We start from the raw sequence: 14,121 nt of genomic DNA on the forward strand, positions 1-14,121 counted from the left end.
GCCGGTGAAAGATGCAACGCCTTTCGTAAGTCGATCATCCAGTGTCAGTAGGAGTCTGGCTGAACGTCGACATGTAGATGGACATCTTTCTCATGGACCCGGAAGGTTATGACATGGTCCAGTCATCTATTAATTCGCACCACGATGCATGGTTAGCTGTGGTTAGACGCATAGCATGGCGCATGCGCAACAAGAGCATCCCCTCTAAGCTCATACAATCAGCGGGTTTGTTGATGTCCATTGAATTATGGTTCAACGACATTGCAGATGAGTGCCGACAGGCACTGGAACGTCCTGCCTTTGAGTTTGCGCTGTCTCCGTTGGTGAGTAGCAAGTTTGTATGTCTTAACATCACACTGACGCCGTTGCCGTCAGGCACATTGCGTCCTGTCAGAACTTTCCCATCGAGCCATGATTGATGAGGCATTCGTACGACACGTGTTGCAACATCTTTTGGTGACTACATTTACTTATTATTTTTGCCTCGAGCTGAATCATATATATATATCACAATGAAGACTTCCGACGGTGGCAAGGGTGTGACTGCAGTAGTAAAGTATCTGCTCCGCTCCTCTCAGCCTCGCGATGAGGATCCTTACGCACCTGGACTGCGAATTCTCGCATCAGTTCTGACAGAGGCAGCAAGCAAGCACAAGGCGTAGGACCTTGCAATGTGATGTCAAATGGTTGACAAGAGTGTATCCACATGAGGGAGTTTGACGTAGAACATCACCATTTCATTTCATCACACCACAACACAAAATGTCACATCATTGTTCCTCAGTCATTGTGTTCAGTCAGTGGGTACTGATTACAGATGCGTTCATAATTCTGAGACTTAGTGGCATAGATCCACCTCAGACATGGGTTAGTTGTTTTTAGATTCAAGCTCTTGTTGTGCGCAGATGCGGTGCGCACTCAGCTGGCTGATGAAAGCATTATGTACCCTTGATGCATCAATACTGAACTGAACCGCACTGCCCCCTGAGCGTTGACTGGACAATGGGCGAAAATAGCACAATCACTTAATTTCGACATGGCATTATTTTAATGTTCCATTGATTGCATGGATTCATTAACCAACACATCCTCTGGCAGATGGGTACATGTAAGAAATAATTCTATCTCCAACGACAGATACGACCTGTACAAGCAGATATGAAGGAGGGCGGACAAGCGGTACAGCAACGAGCAACGACAGTGGACTCAGGGCACTGACAGCGTCAGAATTCGATACTGAAATCGCGAGACCAACAAGTCATCAGGTTTGCCACAAGTGCGAAGCAGTGAAGACAAGCAGATATGCAGGTGATCGGATACGCGAGACAGTGACAGGTGTTGAGCGGGCGTGCAGGACGGACAGGCGAGGACAAGCAGATATGGAGGACGTACATGCGAGCCACAAGATGAACAACCGTGGACTCGAAGGCACTGACATCGTCAGAATACGCTCATGAAAGCGCGGGACCATCAAGTCTTCAGGTACGTCACATGAGCGAGCAGGCAAGACAGTAACAAGCAAACATGAAGGAGGACGAACACGCGAGATAGCAACGAGCAACGACCGTGGACTCAAAGGCACTGACATCGTCAGAATGCACCCATAAAGGCGCGGGACCAACGAGTCTTCAGGTACGTCACATGTGCGCACAGGCGAGACAGCAACAAGCCAGGACAAGCGCATGTGGAAGGAGGTCGGACAAACGAGAAAGCAACAAGCAACGACCGTGGACTCAATGGCACTGACATCGTCAGAATGCGCCCATGAAGGCGCGGGACCAACGAGTCGTCAGGTACGTCACAAGTGCGCACAGGCGTGGATAAGCAGGCATGCAGGTCGGACATGCGAAGAAAAAACAGATATGAAGGAGGTCGTACAAGCGAGCCAGCAATATGCAACGACCGTGGACTCAAAGGCACTGACATCGTCAGAATGCGCCCATAAAGGCGCGGGACCAACGAGTCTTCAGGTACGCCACATGTGCGAGCAGGCAAGACAGCACCAAGCAAATATGAAGGGGGACGGACACGCTAGACAGCAACAAGCAACGACCGTGGACTCAATGGCACTGACATCGTCAGAATGCGCCCATAAAGGCGCGGGACCAACGAGTCTTCAGGTACGCCACATGTGCGAGCAGGCAAGACAGCACCAAGCAAATATGAAGGGGGACGGACAAACGAGAAAGCAACGAGCAACGACCGTGGACTCAATGGCACTGACATCGTCAGAATGTGCCCATAAAGGCGCGGGACCAACGAGTCTTCAGGTACGCCACATGTGCGAGCAGGCAAGACAGCACCAAGCAAATATGAAGGGGGACGGACAAACGAGAAAGCAACAAGCAACGACCGTGGACTCAATGGCACTGACATCGTCAGAATGCGCCCATAAAGGCGCGGGACCAACGAGTCTTCCGGTACGTCACAAGTGAGTGCGAGAAAAGAAGACAAAACACCAATAGGCCACCGTCAGCGACAGTGAAACACCTATGAAGGCGCGCAACCCATGGTGATGGTAAAGAAGAGAAAACAATTAGAACTCAGACGAATACTTGATCTTCACATCACGTGACGGTCTCACGCCACATCGATTTTCCGGCAATATCAATGCTATTCACCCCCTTAGGATACTACAACACGCAGAATTAAAGTAAATAGTAGACTAAATTGATGTACTTCATGGTATCACGTTCGCCAAAGAGTCTCGCGGCGTTGCACGTCAGTTGACCCAGTTTCTTGCATCGTACTTTGTAAACATTGTGATGTTCTTGTCGGTGTAGGAACTGAGATTCTGGAAGACGATTTGGGACTGACGGGGCTCATGTGCACTTTTTGAACGCATATATCGACCCATTTGACTCATTGAAAACATCACCTTCATTTGTAAATGACACCAATACCACTTACACCTGTGGCCTTGGGAGGCGACAGTTCAGCAGAGAGGATGATGAAAATGACAGTACAGAGGTAAATAAATATCCGCCTGCATTGCAAAGTCTAAAGGTTCAACGATTGTTGCAATGCGTTGTGCAACGAATCTCGATCCACTAACTCACCAGGAGACATTTGATCTCCAACGTACATAACAGCACCTGGGCGGAGCTTTCTTGTCAACCGAAAACATTTCCGCATGATGACTTCTGCGACATCCCGACTGGGCTGAGAGGTCTCCGACTTCGCTGCTGATTGCTTGCTGCTACCTTTGGCACGATACTCTTCTGTCTTCGTCACCATAATGCAGAGACCCAGCAAGGGTCGCTTGTACAACACTACACTGGTGTAAATATACAGATCGTCACCGTCAAGGAAATGTGCTTACCGGTACGTAGTGAGAGATATGGAACCATAATCATCATGCGGCGCAGCGTTTCCAGTGCATGCTCGAGATCTTGATTTGTGGTAGAATCAGCAGCCTCCGAGTCGATGTATCTCGCGAGTTCCGTGAGGTGTAGACACATATAATGATAAAAGTGTCCACCTGTGGCGAACGATGGAACGGGCGTATACACCGCGTGAACAGTCCCGGGAGGCATTATCCTAAGGAAAGGTTGGATGAGATGCGTCGAGTGGAATAGATGAATAACTGACACAATGTCGCCTGGCCGGAGCACAATGACTTCAGCATCACAGTGCTTCCGAACCCATTCTTCATGGTTGGTGAAGTCGACCAGTCTCGTGACGAACTCCTGGAGATGTTTCCTGTCATCACGATGGTTCTTCGGCCTGAACACCACCCAGAACTTAACTCCAAGCTCCATCCTCAACCATGTCAATGTCCCCTCGGCATTGTGGTGAGGGTACGACAGATAACCAGCGTGGTGAAGGATTCCCCATCCCCTAACCATGAAATTCTCAGGATGAACCTTGGATGTGATCGGAACTCTATGCGTCGTCTGGCTCCATCCGTATGCCAGGCCATGGTCGATATTTCTGTATGACGTCGTCTAAACTGCTGCAACGATAGCTAAATATGTCTTACATACCTGAGTTGATCCGGAAGGGATGTTTGTGCGAGGGGTAAGTCCAGGATACATTGTATCCTCGTTGAATCCACCATGGCATCGAAGAACGAACCTATCGTGCCGGTAATCTTCATATTGACGTGGTCGCATGAACGCATCATCACATCTATAAAGATGATCAAAAACGTCATATGCAAGAACAATCGTGATTCAGTACCATGGATGCACACTGGTCGATGCTTTGAGATGGTGAACCGTTTGTCCAGGAAGTCTGCGGTTAATTCCTCAGAGCGTTGCGGGACTTTTTCTCCTCTGATAACAATGGTTTTGTTGATGCTCAGGGCCTTCCCAATTACATCCAACATAGTATCGTGCGATAACATCTCGTAAGGGACATGAGCTACCCAGGATGCGGACTCCGGTGTGGATATTGGGAATTCGGACAAGAATTTTATGATTGGAATATCGACCTCTTCACAGACATTGTGGCCTGACTTGTCGTATAATGTGGGTAGCACCGTGCGATGGCCATCTTGCCAAGTAATGGTTGCACTCTTCTCCTCCACGTGGGTGCCCAACAAGCCCGATGTGAGATCAAGACGGTTGTCGGACGGTGATGCCATAGTGGTGATCGACGTTGATTGGAATGCGTCTGTAGGCTAGTGAAATGGTGAGGGGGAATGTGTAGCTACTCCATGGTTAAGTACGCCACCTTGCGACTGTGGTCAATGGGAAATTCCGGACCAATACATGTGTCAATCAGTCCTCGTTGTGATCCGAATCTTGGCGTCGATTATCAGCCAAGTATTGAGTAAGTGGGGCGCATGTTCTCCTTCGGGTGTCCCAACCCTGTCTCAATCATATCGCCGCTTAGTCGCACCCGAATCCGACTCAACTGAACATGTACGTCAATGAAATGAGATTACATAACAACTGAGCGAACATCTGAATCACAAATTCTTAATTCTCCATCGCAACATAAATAAAGGATATAACAAGATAGACAGAATGTTATCCGTAGCGATACAAGATTAAACCCAGAATCGAAATAAGGTAATCACAGAATGATTCCCTCATTTGATCATCAACATGCATTATGCGGTGCCTCGCACTACGTGTCCAGCATCCCCAGAGGTCACGTGTGAAGCCTGGTGAAAATCCAACACGATGAGAACAATGGAGATATGATAATGTTGTAATTACATAATAGTAAAAAAAATGATGAGCTCTGAGACCTCGAGAACCAGATGAGCGTCTCAAGCTCAATGGGCGGCGAAAAGATACGATGAGACACACTACGCTCGAAATCTAGATGAGTATCTCAAACTCGATGTTAGTTGTGAGCGAACGGCCGTCATAAGAGGCCGTGAGAATTTCAATTGCTGTGTTGATCGAACAACCTAGGCATGAGGCCTGAAGAACAGTCGATGTCTGTGTTTGAAATTGGTTGACTGAAATTGCCCTAGGGCAATAAGTAATAACGTCAACTTAGCACACACCAGACCTATCTGCTCTCGTACCATGCCTTTACCGATGGAACCGTGCTCTCTGAGAATCGTCGCTCGCAATAGGTCTATGGCAAATGCCCTTCTTGAATACCCGGTGGGGATGGAAGAAAAGGACAACGTTGCATTTTTGACGTTGGGGGATGGTAGCGACTCAACGAAGGTATGTCCTATCAGATCATCAACTGCGTGTAGCACGCGTCACAACCAACTTATTAGATCAAGGTTCCAGAAAAATGCATCGATTTCCTCGCGGTCACCATCTATCAGCTAGAGGTGTTTCGGCGTACCGCTGATGTCTTGCTCGGCCGCCCTGATGTCGACGTCAAAAATCCTGACATTCAGTTTTACCTGGCCCTCATTTCATACGCCGCTGAAATCATCACCTCGTTCGTTACTGAGGTCAGAGAAGCTGGTGACAATATCAGGCAATCAAAATGGCGATCGGCAATTCTCGACTATCATATCGCTCTAACGTTAGAAAACAGCGCGTTCACCTCGACACACCAGCGACTTGCGGAACAGAAGATGAACCGCACTTGGGCTCAGTTCAGAGAGAAGAAGCTGTTCAAGAAGATCCAATCCAGTGAGTGATCAACGTATGTATTGCTTGTATTATGGGTTCTAATTCTACGTATACTGCAGTGACACATGTACATCTACACAATGCATTATGTTCAGACGGCGACGATGCGTGCGGAGGTCCCTTCGATCACACGCGCGACATCGACGAAGTTGTCAAGGCGACGATTGTGCATATCGATGCTATGAGAGCCGCAGCATCGTCTACCGTTGTCGCAGAGCCAGCAGACGTCGCTTGCACACATACCAACGCTGTGGGCGACGATGTCACTGCACCAGCCCTGATAGATGCCCCCAATGCTAACGCAAAGGCCTCTGCTGATGCTCAGCCGATCGCCATAGACGATGAGCCCCACAATCCATCTGAGGGCCGCGTCACTGAACAGCCTAAAATCAAGATCAAAATCAAAGCCACTGCGATAAAGACAAACACAGGTAAGTTTCAACTATCGCTTCAACTGACGCACCGGCATTGAACACGTGTTGCAGGCCAGGCGTCATCTACAAAATCCGAGATGAAATCGAAGCCATCAGGCAAGAAGGCACGTCGCAATGCGACCGCAGAAGCAGCTGGATCCAGTAAACATATCTTGGACGCGGAATCAGAGGATGAGGTGAGCTATTTTGCATGATGTAACGATGATAATGACGTAGCTAAGGTGGACCACGGCGAACGCATCGCCGACGCATTTGAACGTCTATTGGTGGAGAGGAAGCCAGTAAAATCACGCAAGACGAAAAATCAGCCGAAGTCGAAGAAAGGCAAGGGGAAGCAAAAGGCTGCACCAAAAGTTCTGGTTGCCAACTCCGAAGATGAGATATCTGATGTACCCAGTACCGCTCGGACCTTCCCATCAGCGATAGTTGACGATGATGATCCGCCATCGCCGACGCTTGTCTCAGCAACATGGAGGACTGACTTGGACATGATGGAGGATATACCCGAAATCAGGCCGGACACGGTGAGTCGTTCAATGACCTCTGATTCACGTAACTCACGTTGATTGTGATCTGAATCACAGAGGCCGGTCAGTCGATATGTTCTGACATGATGCGTTCGCATGCTGACATTTTACAGGTTGATCGTGGTGGTCTGAATGATGACCCACTCCCTGTCATGTTGGACGATTGGGACACTTGGCACAGGACTGCATTTGAGCGGGGGCGCTCGCAAGTATTTCTGAAGCTTGCGACTTGGATGCTCATCAGATTTCGCCAGCTGACGATGACAGACATGGACGCGGATGTTAATGGCGTTATCATTCCTCTCAACCCGAGGACCATTCCGTTCGTTGATCACGACGACTTTCTTGAAGCACTCGGCATGGAACGCCTATATTCAGCCATCGTTAACATGGATACACGTCCTCGTTTCCTCAGCCACCTGTTTCATGCACTTGGGACCATATCTCATGATGCAGATATTGGACACAGTAACCACGGATCGCAGGCAATTTCCTCCCCACCACCGGTTATCGCAAGGTATGTATTACCACATCACCGCATCCATGTATTTGTTTCGCCATGCTCACAACCACACAAGCATGATGGCGGATGTTGATGTCCCGTGGTTACACCTGTCGGGCAGCGATCGACCTACCTATTTGGTTCTCCGTCTGCAACCCTCCAAGCGTCACCCCCGTCACCCCGTCCCAAATGGGGACGGGCGTGCCGTAAGTGGCTGTCCGTCACCCTCGCTTCTTTTTCCCATCCGCCATTTCCTGCGCTTGGCGGTGACGCCGTCACCCCTTCTTTTTCCCATCAGCCATTATTTTCCTCCTTGGCGCCGCGCCGTCCGTCCTTCAGCGCTGCAAACGTCACCCCGTTACCCTCCCAGACGGGAAGGCGTCACCCCATCACCCTCCCAGACGGGAAGGCATCACCCCGTCACCCTCCCAGACCGGAAGGCGTCACCCCGTCACCCTCCCAGACGGGCGGGCGTCACCCTTTTGTTTTCCCATCAGCCATTGATTTTCTCCTTTGGCGCTGCGCTGTCCGTCCTTCAAGGCTGCAAACGTCACCCCGTCACCCTCCCTTGTTTGTCCGTCACCCTTCCTTCACCAGGCGTCACCCCCTCTTCAACAGGCGTCAACTTCGCTTCCCCAGGCGTCACCCCTCGCTTATTTTGGGTGTCGCACTATCCCCGCGTCTGCATCGGTCATGCGGGCATGGTATCGCTTATGGTCACCTCTCCCACTCATTCTCCCTCGTCGACCACACCTTCACCTTTGCCCTCTGCGAATTCCAAGCCTACCCAGCGCTCTCGTTGCATTCCAGAGGATGATCCGACGCGGACGTCCTCTCATTCGGGCTTATGTGCCCTTGAGTCGATCTTTCCATGTCAGGTTCAATGAATGTTGGATTGGTCCCTGTCTGTCAACAGCTTCGCTTGTCATGGACGACACCCTGAATCTCGTGTGGCTTCTCTTTGGACTCCTCTTCATAATCGTGGCACTCCCTCCGCCATCGTGGACCCTGTCCGTCAATGCCCTCCTCGATGTTAATTTCATCGCATCAATCTTTCATCTGTGGTCCATAAACGAACGAAGATTATGGTTGACTGACTTGATACGCACGCCGCCGGCTTCGTCTTTTCAGGTGAGATCTTGGCATTTATTGAGCACTGTATGATGAGCCCGCGAGTGGTATGGTGCAGGGACTGTCGTCCTGTATGTGAGCAGAGCCATTTCCAGGACTCTAGGCTCACCCGTCCCAGCAGACGACTAAGAAAGACTGAACAGGACATCGGACCTCGAGCAGGAGAATCAGTCCATGACAGTGTTGAACATTAGGGTTCAGACTACGGGTCTTCCTCTAGTTATTAACGTGTTATTGACAGTCATGCGACCCAAAAACAAAAAATCTCGCTACAGCTACTACCAGAATAGTCTAACATTGTTCATATTCTGGCACATTCTGAATTGAATTCAGGAGTGATCAGAGATGCTAAATACTAAAATTTTGTCCGTTCGTGCATCACAAGAGTTCGCGCAATATTGGCTCTCAGGCTAGTCTGAATCTACATAGGGAAATTCGCACTTTTCTGCGCGGTAACTCTCCGCTGAACTCAACACGTCAATTTTGAAAGAAAAAACTAGCGGGTCTTGTACTTTCAATATCAGGCTATCTATCCGTCATAAAATTATATTTTTATGTGGATCAGTTGTAGAGTTATACAGGTGTTTGATCATCAGATTAGCCTGGCTGGCAGTGGCGTGAAAACTGGGATGATTAACCAAGTTTATCATCAACCGCAAATCAAACACACGTTGTTGCATTCTGTTCTGATCGTTCCATCTAAAAAATACAACCTCTGGCGGCAACGATGGTGTACGGAAGACAGGACAGCTGTTCTCACATTTCAGTGTGAGCCTTCCATTCTATGCAGCGGCACTCCATGCACCCCTCTGCATATTTGTCGGGGTAACTTCTGTCACTGCGTGATCCTGCAGCTCGGATAGATTTCACGAAGTTTGTCGCAATCTACTCGAAAGGAGGTGGGAAGAATGGTAAGCACGACGCTGTTGAAAGCGTGGATCTAATTGCTGCCATCTAGTACTTTGGGGTTCAGCTCTATCAACATTTCCGCCAGCCCCTCCGCTCTCTGCCCGATGCGAAACCGATCTTCCAATGCCATCAATGTCACTCTAGCTGAAGTCCCCGTGTTTGAAATGTTCTATCATGAATCTCCTTGACTCCCCCGAAGCCACAAACCTAGAGTATTCAACCAGACAGTCTTACCAATAGACGTTGAGTGACATGCAGATTCCTGCTTCACAATGAAGTAAGGTCCTTCTCGACCCAAGAGACTCCTAAATGTTTGAAAATGCCCTTGTCAGCTGAACACACGCTTGAGGCCTATAGGAAGATTGCCCCATGTCCGTCATCAGCATAGAGCTACAAATTTCGGGATTGCAGGAATCTACCTGTGAATGGAATCGATGAGCGAATAAGGTTGAGTTTTCATACTGACTTTAACAGATTTGCAAACTACCATCACTCCCGTATGAAAGTAACTTCAATGCGACTCGGAGTTTGCGAGTACTATGAAATGTGTATTTTGTGCGTCAATATGTGTAGTATAATATTATCCTTCACAAAGCATGCATGGTACACTGCAGATGTGAAAGCGCTGTATTGAAACAACACCAGATTGTGTGCGACGCGTTGGCTGTATGTGAAGGACACGTAACGAAAATTGGAACTAGCATAAGTGTTAGACATGAAAACTCAAGCTGCATTGAATGATTCATGACTGCAGCAGTCGGCTGTGCTCGTGAGGCCTGGGCTATTATTGTCATTCATATGTAAGTTAATCTTATATGCAACAGAAATTGAAACCGGCAAGCAATGAATGCCGTTAACAAATATACGTGGATGTGAGGCCAGCCGGGTTGCGTTGATTATCGACAGCGCGTGGTCCCGTGCACGAATTGTTGCTATAAAAAACAAACCAAAAACATCGATAGCGCCAAGAAAAAAGCACATAGCAAATGAATGAAACAGTCTCAAGGGCGTGTCCAAGACAAATGGTGCCATGGAGGCACTGTCTGGAGTGACTTCGCGACAATTGACAATTTCTGTACACAATGTACATCGCTTCCGGACGAAGCGACTTGGGGAATGGCAGACCGCGTTACAGATGAATTGACGCGCAAGATGAAGCACGCAGCGAAGGAATATGACAGTCTCAAGGGCATGTCCAAGACAAATGGTGCCATGAAGGCACTATCCCGAGTGACTTCGCGACAACCGACCATTCCTGCACACAATGTACACCGCTTCTGGACGAAGCGACTTGGGGAACGGCCGATTGCGTTACAGCTGTATGGACGCGCGACACGAAAGCACGCAGCGATGGAAATCAACAGTCTCAAGGGCATGTCCAAGACAAATGGTGCCATGGAGGCACTGTCCCGAGTGACTGCGCGACAATCGACCATTCCTGCACATAATGTACACCGCTTCTGGACGAAGCGACTTGGGGAACGGCCGATCGCGTTACAGCTGTATGGACACGCGACATGAAAGCACGCAGCGACGGAAAACAACAGTCTCAAGGGCATGTCGAAGCGTAGTGATATTTCAACTTTCGGTCATGTGACCTTCCCACGGTATGAATTAGGGCTCCGTTAAAAACTTCGGAGTTTTTGACCGGTTTTTAACATGTTTTTATCCAGTCGATAACTCGGGCCTGATATTGGGGTGTCAAAAACTCGTCGAAAACTCAAATATATATGTATATGATTCCAGGAACATAGCCTGTCAACTCTCTCGAACACCCGAAATCACCGAACGATCGATAAGATATGACCGACAAACTAAGTATCTCGATGATCACAATCTTGATGAGCTTCTTCCACGACGTTAGGCGTAACGACGCACGGTTAAACCAACTCCGAACGGCACTCGCACAACTTCCACATAGCATCCCCCTCGGAAATTCCAAATATAATTTTGAACACTATGTACCAGATCCGGATAGGGTCGAGCTCTATGGCAGTACCGAAGCTGCGCTGAATAATGTGCTCGAGGTCACGTTTGCACCCAGAGGCCGGAAGGATGAGTCCGCACTGTGTCCATTTGAGTTTGAGGAGCGCGGGCCAGGTCTTGTTGCAGTTGTCGACGTTCTAACGGCTGCCCTCAACCAGTGTCCCAATTCTGCGCTGCTTCAAAAATGGCTTCGTGATCTGTGGCGGACCACAGTTTATCACTATAATTGTGCAAAGCAACCAGTGAGTAAATGCATGCACGAAAAATAACATTCACTGACACATCATATGAGGTTCCAAGTCCTACCAACACCGAAAATGCAACAGCCGCTAGTACAGCAAACTCCGAGGCACTCGATATTGATGCTGGCGACTATGAAGACTTGCCTGAGCCAGTTGCGCAAGGCCCATGTGGCCGTCCAATTGATACGAAGCTCCTCGCACTTGCAATCCGATGTTACAAGAAGGATGACCCATCCAAGGCACACATGTTTCGCTGCGCGGGAACAAATACTGGCTGCACCACTACGTGGAAGTCCAAGAGCCGGGACAAGAGACGGATCCTCGTACATGCAGCAACCTGCGAGCACCTTCCGCGCAAGCTCAAAGAAAAGCTTGATGGAGGCTTAGCAATAGATGCTCCATACACGAAATCGGCAGTACTTAACTGTGCCGCCACGACCTCAAAAGCTCAACATTCGTCTCCTGGTATCACTGTGACAACTCAATCCCAGCCACTCGCGAATAAGGCTCGAACTGAAGCCCCCGTGACAACTCGATCCCAGCCATCAGTTGCCCCGCTCGCAAAGAAGGCTCGAATGAAGGCCTTAACAGCACAGCTCCATTCTGACGTTGTGCAGTTGTTCTGCGTCGGGGGCCTTCCCCCGAGCAAGGTTGACCTGCCAGAGTGGAAGTCTATGTGGCTGCATGCCGTACCATCCTACGTCCCAGCATCATCATCAAAGTTAGAAGAATATCAAATTCCAGCGGAGGCCGCACTTGTTCGTACAAAACAGCTCGAACATTTACGCACCTGCATAAACCTCAGCATAACTTTTGATGGTCGAACCACTCGCTTACCTGAGTCCGTCTACACAATCCAAGATCACCTATTTGGTGTTTTGGACGGTGTAAGTTGAAATTGTTCTGGGAAGAATTGCCAAGCTAAACATGCGCAGGTCATTATTCAGATCGGGCCCAAACTCTTCTCTGGAATTTGCTCCGACGACACAGGAAACACACGTGTCGCTCGTAAAAAAATTCAAAAGAAATACCCTTGGATCCTGAACACACCGGATCCATGTCACCGGATGAACTTGCTTGTGAAGGATATCTGCGCGATCCCCTTCTTCCAGCCTGTAATTATATATTCAGTTGTTTGTCAAACTTCGCTGACACAAAACACAAATGCAGGCTATCAAGACAACACGGCGTGTTGTCAAATTCTTCAAAAAATCAACACATGCAAATTCACACTTACGAAAAGCACGCAAAACATTGAAGGTCACTCGTGGTTTGATCTCCGTTGGGAAAACACGTTTCGGGATCATGTACTTCTCCGGTGCATCAGTGCAGCGTTGCCTACCTGCCATTCGAGACTTATGTGAGAATGGAACTGTAACAATACCGGTACGATATTGACTCACATGATCGACGGGTGATGCTTCTAGAGTGTAACGATCCTCCCCAAACGAGCGCTCTAGAGCCTCCCACGGTTTCATGTCATACACGAAAACATTCTCCAGGAACCGAGACAACGCGGGAACAACCATTGAGTCGATGGTGGAGACGCCGATGAAACAAAAAAGGAAGTCGAATATATTGCTGTAAGGAATTTTTCATTAGCAACAGGCGGCGGCGAAAAGGCAAGACTGCGCTGACTACTCCACCATCTGCTTGAGAAGAGTTGCGCTCTTGGTAACCCGACCTGTGGGGCCGCAGCTACAAAGCGCCAGTCCACGCATGAACGGCTTGTCGCCACGAGTGGTGTTAATGACTCTGATGGCCTGCGATGCATTCCGAAAGTGGTCCCCGACGTAGTTGTTAAGCATCTTGACACATTAAAAAGTAGGAATCAGCACGCGAATCTGTCTCCCTGGAAGATAATGGTACCTCCCACGGTGTGATAGACACAGAGTTGTTCGTCCCACCCGATGCGACCAAGTTCCCCGTGGTAGTGTCTGCGTGGGTATCGATGAACACCAGAATATTGCAATGATGATTTTGTTCAGCTACCCATCCAAAATCGCCTGCGACAGCATCAGGGCGATTATTGTTTGCCCGTATTTTCCGGCACGCGATGCGAAGCTATATTGAACTCGGTGAGCTGGTAATAACGTCAACACGGATGACTCGCCTTGTGTGGCTCTATGTTGAATTGCTCCTGAAGCATGTGTATGATACTATCAGCAGCAAATTGTCGACCAAAGCCATTCCAGGTCAGGAACACGCCCAGCAACGGGGCGGGGTTGCGCCTCAGGAATTTCGATCGGATTGCGTAGCCACGGATCATGTACTACGATAAAGATGCATAAACTGAAGGTCTATGCCATGTTCGTCGGACTTACTGGAATAACC

The 14,121-nt window shown here is 49.0% G+C and overlaps 5 protein-coding genes across 5 annotated transcripts; 4 read left to right on the top strand and 1 right to left on the bottom strand.

Moving 5' to 3' along the window:
* Positions 1-2,880: 2,880 nt before the first annotated feature.
* DEU56DRAFT_760638 (uncharacterized protein) lies at positions 2,881-4,588 on the bottom strand (the record flags this gene model as incomplete). The annotated part of the gene is made up of 6 exons (XM_041350442.1): positions 2,881-2,986; positions 3,086-3,272; positions 3,323-3,540; positions 3,592-3,933; positions 3,987-4,131; positions 4,183-4,588. The coding sequence occupies 6 exons, from the start codon at positions 4,586-4,588 to the stop codon at positions 2,881-2,883; spliced, it is 1,404 nt and encodes a 467-aa protein (XP_041202878.1).
* Positions 4,589-5,486: 898 nt separating this feature from the next.
* On the top strand, positions 5,487-8,406 carry DEU56DRAFT_918153 (uncharacterized protein; the record flags this gene model as incomplete). Its single annotated transcript, XM_041358076.1, has 8 exons — positions 5,487-5,633; positions 5,690-6,056; positions 6,116-6,487; positions 6,542-6,666; positions 6,712-7,014; positions 7,075-7,080; positions 7,131-7,534; positions 7,596-8,406. 8 exons carry the CDS (start codon positions 5,487-5,489, stop codon positions 8,404-8,406), a joined length of 2,535 nt encoding a protein of 844 aa, XP_041202879.1.
* Positions 8,407-10,549: 2,143 nt separating this feature from the next.
* Positions 10,550-11,080, top strand: DEU56DRAFT_760640 (uncharacterized protein; the record flags this gene model as incomplete). Its single annotated transcript, XM_041350443.1, has 1 exon — positions 10,550-11,080. One exon carries the CDS (start codon positions 10,550-10,552, stop codon positions 11,078-11,080), a length of 531 nt encoding a protein of 176 aa, XP_041202880.1.
* Positions 11,081-11,361: 281 nt separating this feature from the next.
* DEU56DRAFT_760641 (uncharacterized protein) lies at positions 11,362-12,683 on the top strand (the record flags this gene model as incomplete). Its single annotated transcript, XM_041350444.1, has 2 exons — positions 11,362-11,787; positions 11,838-12,683. The coding sequence occupies 2 exons, from the start codon at positions 11,362-11,364 to the stop codon at positions 12,681-12,683; spliced, it is 1,272 nt and encodes a 423-aa protein (XP_041202881.1).
* Positions 12,684-12,719: 36 nt separating this feature from the next.
* On the top strand, positions 12,720-13,176 carry DEU56DRAFT_711603 (uncharacterized protein; the record flags this gene model as incomplete). Its single annotated transcript, XM_041347508.1, has 2 exons — positions 12,720-12,902; positions 12,958-13,176. Coding segments are annotated over 2 exons (402 nt in total), but the record flags the coding sequence as incomplete, so codon positions are not given.
* Positions 13,177-14,121: the final 945 nt, after the last annotated feature.

This window comes from Suillus clintonianus (genome assembly GCF_016758775.1).
Source record: "Suillus clintonianus strain FC179 chromosome Unknown DEU56scaffold_125, whole genome shotgun sequence".
In the NCBI taxonomy this organism is placed as follows: Eukaryota; Fungi; Basidiomycota; class Agaricomycetes; order Boletales; family Suillaceae; genus Suillus; species Suillus clintonianus.